At 38.1% G+C, this 6,081-nt stretch overlaps 1 protein-coding gene across 1 annotated transcript; it reads left to right on the top strand.

The window, feature by feature from the left end:
- The first annotated feature begins 3,300 nt into the window (after nucleotides 1-3,300).
- On the top strand, nucleotides 3,301-6,042 carry LOC103972362 (protein YCF54, chloroplastic). The gene is made up of 3 exons (XM_009386675.3): nucleotides 3,301-3,598; nucleotides 4,295-4,527; nucleotides 5,609-6,042. The coding sequence occupies exons 1-3, from the start codon at nucleotides 3,353-3,355 to the stop codon at nucleotides 5,799-5,801; spliced, it is 672 nt and encodes a 223-aa protein (XP_009384950.2). The 5' UTR covers nucleotides 3,301-3,352; the 3' UTR covers nucleotides 5,802-6,042.
- Nucleotides 6,043-6,081: the final 39 nt, after the last annotated feature.

Raw genomic sequence — 6,081 nt, 5'->3', positions numbered from 1 at the left:
CTTTAGGACTCGCGATTTCTTGATTGTATACTTATCTTAACAACTAAGAAAGTATTTGTGAATCATAATCCTATTATAAAAAATCTATCATGCGTTTCATCATCACTAAGATTCTAAATATTTTTGAATCGTAAAGCAATATTCCGAACCCACCGGCAAACTGGATCGGATACCCCATAACATAAAAGCTCAAATGCTCCTATAAAGTATCTTATATTATTTGCAGGATAATAGAAAAAGTATTTGTGATAAAGAAGTTGGCATCAACTTTGCTCTCTAAACTTGAGGGATCATGGTTCTCACTCCAAAATTATGGACAGTCAAATCCATTGATTTTTTAGCAAAATAAAATATCAACAAGGTTGTATTTTTATTTAATCGAACTCCGAAATGAATTTTTGTTGAGATTGATAATTTCTTTTTATAAAATAAAATCAATTCAACTTACTAAATATCAATCACAATATTCGTTGGTGCTCTTTAGATTAATTACATATACGCTACCTTTAGTATTTTTATCCTTATGTTTTAAAAAATTATATTGACATTTTTATAGTTATGAAAGTGAAACATATAAGTCTATTTACCCTAATGATATCAGTTTTACTGACGAAAATATGAAAATAAATGACAAAGATAATTTTAACGATCGATGGCAAACGATGTCGATAGTGGTGGACGATAGCATCGCTAGTGTTGATGCCGACATTATTGTATGGCTACCTCCGATGACGATAAGATTTGCTCTCATCAAAATGTCATTTGCTTCTATGAGGTGTACGTCATCGACCTCATCGTTGCTCACCCCATATTGCTCTATATCTATGATAAAGTATGCTTTCATCACAACATCATTCACCTCCATGAGGAGCATGCCATCGACCTCATCATTGGTCATCCTAGATCGATCTATATTTATGTTGACATTTACGTAGTTACGGGCGATAATTGTGTTGGAGTCGACATAGATGGTGGTGGCCACCTCGTCGCTGACCCGTTAGGTAAATCCTAGCCTCGACCCAAAGCTGGGGTCATCGGAGCTCCTACCACTCCCACCATTGTCGCTCGTATCTACGTCGATGCTGATGCAGATGTTGCTCGACAATGAGGGGCAGATTCTATCCTTGACCTGAAGCTAGGGTCACAAAAACTCCTGTCACTCTCTTGATGTTGAGCAATATTTGCATCAGTGTGAACATAAATGTAGGCGACAGGAGCTCCAGATACGTAGATACGTAGCCTCATGTCGAGGTCGGGATGCAGCCCCCACTGCCGAGCGACATTTGCATCAGTGTCAATGTAGATACAGGTGACAATGGGAGGAGCAGTAGGAGTTTCGATGACCCCGGACTCGATCGAGATTGGGATTCGCCCAAGAGGTCAGCGACGAGATGACTACCAGGCAACTACATCAGCATCGATGCAAATGGTTGTGAGTGCCTCGCCACTGATCTATTGGGCAGATCCCATTCTCCACTCGAAGCTGGGGTCGTTAGAGCTCTTATTGCTCCCCCTGCTCCCCTCGTTGTCGCCCGCATCTACGTCAACGTTAATACAAATGTCACTCGGCGATGGGGGACAGATCTTAGCCTAGACTTGAAGTTGGGTCATCGAAGTTCTATCGCTCCACTTGATGCTGAGCAACATATGCATTAATATCAATGCAAATGTGGATGACACAAGCTCCGGTAACCCCAACTTCGTATCGAGGTTAGGATTCGACCCCCGTTGCCAAGCGACATTTGTATCAGTGGATGGAGCGGTAAGAGCTTCGATAACCCCAGCTTTGGGTCGAGAGTGGGATCCACCCAACATGTCAACAATGAGGCGGCCACTACCATATGCGTCGACGCCAATACAATTGTCGCTCAACAACTACATCTGCGTCGATGCAAATATAGAGCAGCGTGGGGTGAGCGGCAATGAAGCCAGCGACATGCTCCTCACAGAGGCAGGTGGCATCGCAATGAGAGTGGACCTTATCATCATCACTAGGCAATTGCATCGACGACGCCAGCGACATCATTGTCCACAACCACCAATATTGTCCGTCATCGAATATTAAATTTATATTTTTATATTTTTATATTTTATTTTTATATTTTTATCTATAAAACTAATATCATTGGCATAAATAAATTTAGATATTTTACTTTCATAATTATAAGAATATTAATATAAATTTTAAAATATAAAAATTAAAATACTAAATGTAACTAACTAACTAACTAACTATATAGCATAATATGAAATTGGGCTACGCTCTTCTCTCGTATTAGACAAACCAATGCACAACATTCGAAAAGCTGGCAGAATACACATCGATCGATCGATGCCCACAACTTTGTTGCAACCTATGGTCCTTCCTCATGCGGGCGGTTGGTTCTCTGTGCACTTGTTCTTCTGCAAATGTGTATATTGAAAGAATTTATATGGGTTCAGATGGATGAAGCACATCAACTTCATGTTCGATTGCAATTGAAGTCGAATCAATTAAGAATCAATATCGAATTTAGTTAATGATTCGATGATTTTTGTTCTTGGAATTTGGAATCGGTGACTTCAGTTCATAAATTATTTTTTAAAAAATAATTTTAAAAAATTATTAATTGGATGAAAATTTTGTTAAAAAATAAAAAATTAAGTAAATTAAAATCAAAATCATCGAATTTTGAATCACGACCATCCCGAGAACGATAAGGGCGACTCATAGAAATCGATCAAGATGATATCATGTTCGTTTTCAATTGAAGTCGAATCAATTAAAAATCAATATCGAATTTAGTTAAGGATTCCATGATTTTTGTTCTTGGAATTTGGAATCGGTGACTTCAGTTCATAAATTATTTTTTAAAAAATAATTTTAAAAAAAATATTAATTAGATGATAATTTTGTTAAAAAATAAAAAAAAATTAAATAAATTAAAATCAAAATCATCGAATTTTGAATCACGACCATCCCGAGAATGATAAGGGCGACTCATATAAATCGGTCGAGACGAGATCATGATTTCAATTGAAGTCGAATCAATTAAGAATCCATATGGAATTTAGTTAACGATTCGATGATTTTTGTTCTTAGAATTTGGAATCGACGACGACTTCAGTTCGATTCCGGATCGATCGATCATAAAATTTTTTTAAAAAAATTCACGATCAAATATCCTTCAAAATTTATAAATATATCCATTCAAATACTAATTGAATGGATATTTAAAAAAAAATTAAAAATAAAGTAAATCGAAATCGAAATCTCAAGGGAAGGCCGAGTTAACGTCTATCTAATCAAGTACTATTAGAGATAAGGCCACCCTTCTTCCCACTTACACTCCTCTCCTCCTCGAGCTGGGCAATGGTGGCTCCTGCGACTCTCACCCTCGGCCCATCCGCTGGCTTTTCGCCAAACCAAACCAAAGTGCCCTCCTTCAACCGTAGGCCTTCGTTTCCCCTCCCTCCCAACTCCTCCCACCTCAAAGCCAGAAGCAGCAGAGGAAGCATTCCCCGCCTCCAAGAAAAGCTCTACTTTTCCCCCCTCCCTACCGTCGGAGCTGTGGCCGTGGACTCCGATCGGATCGGATTATCGGAGCCTGCCCAAGAGGTATCCTGCCCATCGAAATAGAGTTATCTGCTTCCAAAGTTGGTTTCTTTTAAGTAGATCGACGCATACAATCGAAACGTGCTACAGCTTTATTTAAATTGGGATGGATTAGCGTTTCCCTGTAAAGATCCTTTTTTTTGTGGTTAATTAGTTAGTTTCTTGGACAAAGCTGAAATCTTTTTATCAAGTAGTTGACGCACAGAGTTGATACGTTTTGCTTCTTTTTCTCAATTTCCCCACTAATAAAAACTATATTTTCTTGATTTTAGTTCCTGAAAGAATTTGTCTAGATTGATTGATGCACAGAACTGACAATGCTACACATTTGGTGAGATTAGGATATATCAGCATTTCCCTGGTAGAGATGCCCTTTGTGTTTAATTTAGTAGGTTAATTTGAAGAAAGCTGAAATCCCTTTCCTGAAATATTTGATGCACAAAGATGACACATTTTAGTTTATTTTTCTGTACGATAGCAAAATAAGTCAACAACTTTCCCCTTTGATAGGAAGTCTCCTTTCCTATATTAGTTACCTTGTCTGAAGTTGGCAGTTCTTGAAGAATTAGATTAGGATAGTTGCGCAACTTCTCGAGATGTACTACCTTCTGGATGAGTTTATCAAGAATTCAGTAAACGGAGAATAATTGTTGCTTTTTTCTCCAAGGATTTTGTAATATGTGTAACTCTAAATTGTAGGAAAAACCAAGGAGGTACGACTTTGTGGTGGCCAATGCAAAATTCATGCTCGACGAGGAGGAACACTTCAATGAGTTACTGTATGAGCGGCGCCGAAACTTTGGGGAGCGTAACAGGGAGCAGGACTTCTGGATTGTCATCGAGCCCAAGTTCTTAGACAAGTTCCCTGGCATCACCAAGCGATTAAATAGACCTGCTGTGGCTCTTGTCTCCACAGATGGACCTTGGATGACGTAATTATCCTCACAAATTACTTCTATCTGTTAGCCGTTGCTCATTTCAATTATGTTCTTCTTTTCATGATTGTTGTTCTAGTCTGTTTTGATCTTTTGGAAGCTTGAAAGCTTCACCTTCATAGGAATGTTTGTTCAATTTGGGAGGAAATATAGTTTACACCTACTAAGGACATAATATTTCTGTCACAGAAGCCACTTAGGAACTGTAAGCATCGTAATATACTTAAATTTTCTTGTTATCTGCAACTTTCATGAACTCTGGTAGCATTCATTTACTTGCTTAAGTGCCGTAGTTGCAAAGCAAGGAAAACCTACAAGATGAACTAGGAAAATTGGCAGCTACTGTAACTTGTAATAATATCTGACTATCAGATTAGCAGCTTTGATGCTCTGAAGCTTATGAGACAGCCAGTTATGCTCTCTGGTTTCTTGTCTTGTCTTGTCTTGTCTTGTCATGCATTAATGTGAGCGGATTATTGTATTAACTGGGAAATTAGCTGGGTTTGCTCCTAGAAAAGACCTCTTGATCAAATAATCAGGATTACATTTAGATTCTCTGTGACCGATCTCATTGCTCAATAACTTTGTTTAAGAGGGATAGACCTCAAGTGGTTAAATTTACAGGAAAACACTAGTAGTACTGGTGCCTCAAGCTACCACGTTCTGAAGATTGATAAAAGTGATTGAGAGGAAAGCGTGAATAGATCATCAATTTCGATGCAAGAATGTGTTGCTAGTTTTCACTCTGCTTTCTTCAATTTAACATGTGTGGGGGAGTGTTTGATCAGCTGTTTCACTTATTTGTGCCTTTTAAGATATATATTATGCCTGAAATAAACATTTATGTAGAGAATTTTGCCTGGTTGCCAATTGTTGAATGAGTTTAAACTACAAAAGAAAGAAAAAAAAAATCAGTCTTGGTACTCGTCAATCAATCTTTTAGGTCTTAAGCCAATCCATCTTGTCTAAAGTTGCCTTGACAACATAACTTAAGAAGATATCTAGAAATTAGACGGTCAACATTCTATAATATGCTCCATCTTGAAGTTGCTTACTTGCTCAGAATGGTTCTTCACAGGTTTATGAAGCTGAGACTGGACAGAGTTTTAGCAGACAGCTTTGAAGCAGACACTCTAGAGGAAGCTCTTGCCTACAATTCCATCGATCTAAATTTCGAGAAGCCAGAAAAGTGGACGGCACCATATCCAAAATACGAGTTCGGATGGTGGGAGCCCTTTCTGCCACCAGGCTCCAGCAAAAGCTCATCATAGATCCAACATTTGGTCTCAACACAATCTCTAGTTTGTTGCATGTAGCAGCGTATTTAAGCTAAATTGTCCAGGTTTTGAGTGGTCTTTTGTTTCCGATTATATAGAACTTCCCCAGCTTTCAATTACTGTCAAATGGTTTGGACAAGAAGTGGAGAAATTAAAGACAACAGCTATTGCTGATCGACTTCTCTGTAATCACTACAAGAAATGACAGGAAAAACTTGATGGATTTAAGCATTTAGTTGCCGAAAAAACTGATTCGGTTTGCAACTTTCTTATA

This window comes from Musa acuminata, chromosome BXJ3-11, assembly GCF_036884655.1.
Source record: "Musa acuminata AAA Group cultivar baxijiao chromosome BXJ3-11, Cavendish_Baxijiao_AAA, whole genome shotgun sequence".
Classification (NCBI taxonomy): Eukaryota; Viridiplantae; Streptophyta; class Magnoliopsida; order Zingiberales; family Musaceae; genus Musa; species Musa acuminata.
This window is presented reverse-complemented; position numbering and strand designations above follow the sequence as displayed.

What these genes read in the sequence shown, in the direction of transcription:
- LOC103972362 (XM_009386675.3), top strand. Translation starts at nt 3,353, where the DNA reads ATGGTGGCTCCTGCGACTCTCACCCTCGGCCCATCCGCTGGCTTTTCG. An exon ending in TATCGGAGCCTGCCCAAGAG is followed by an intron (nt 3,599 to 4,294) that starts GTATCCTGCCCA and finishes TCTAAATTGTAG; the next exon opens with GAAAAACCAAGGAGGTACGA. An exon ending in ACAGATGGACCTTGGATGAC is followed by an intron (nt 4,528 to 5,608) that starts GTAATTATCCTC and finishes GGTTCTTCACAG; the next exon opens with GTTTATGAAGCTGAGACTGG.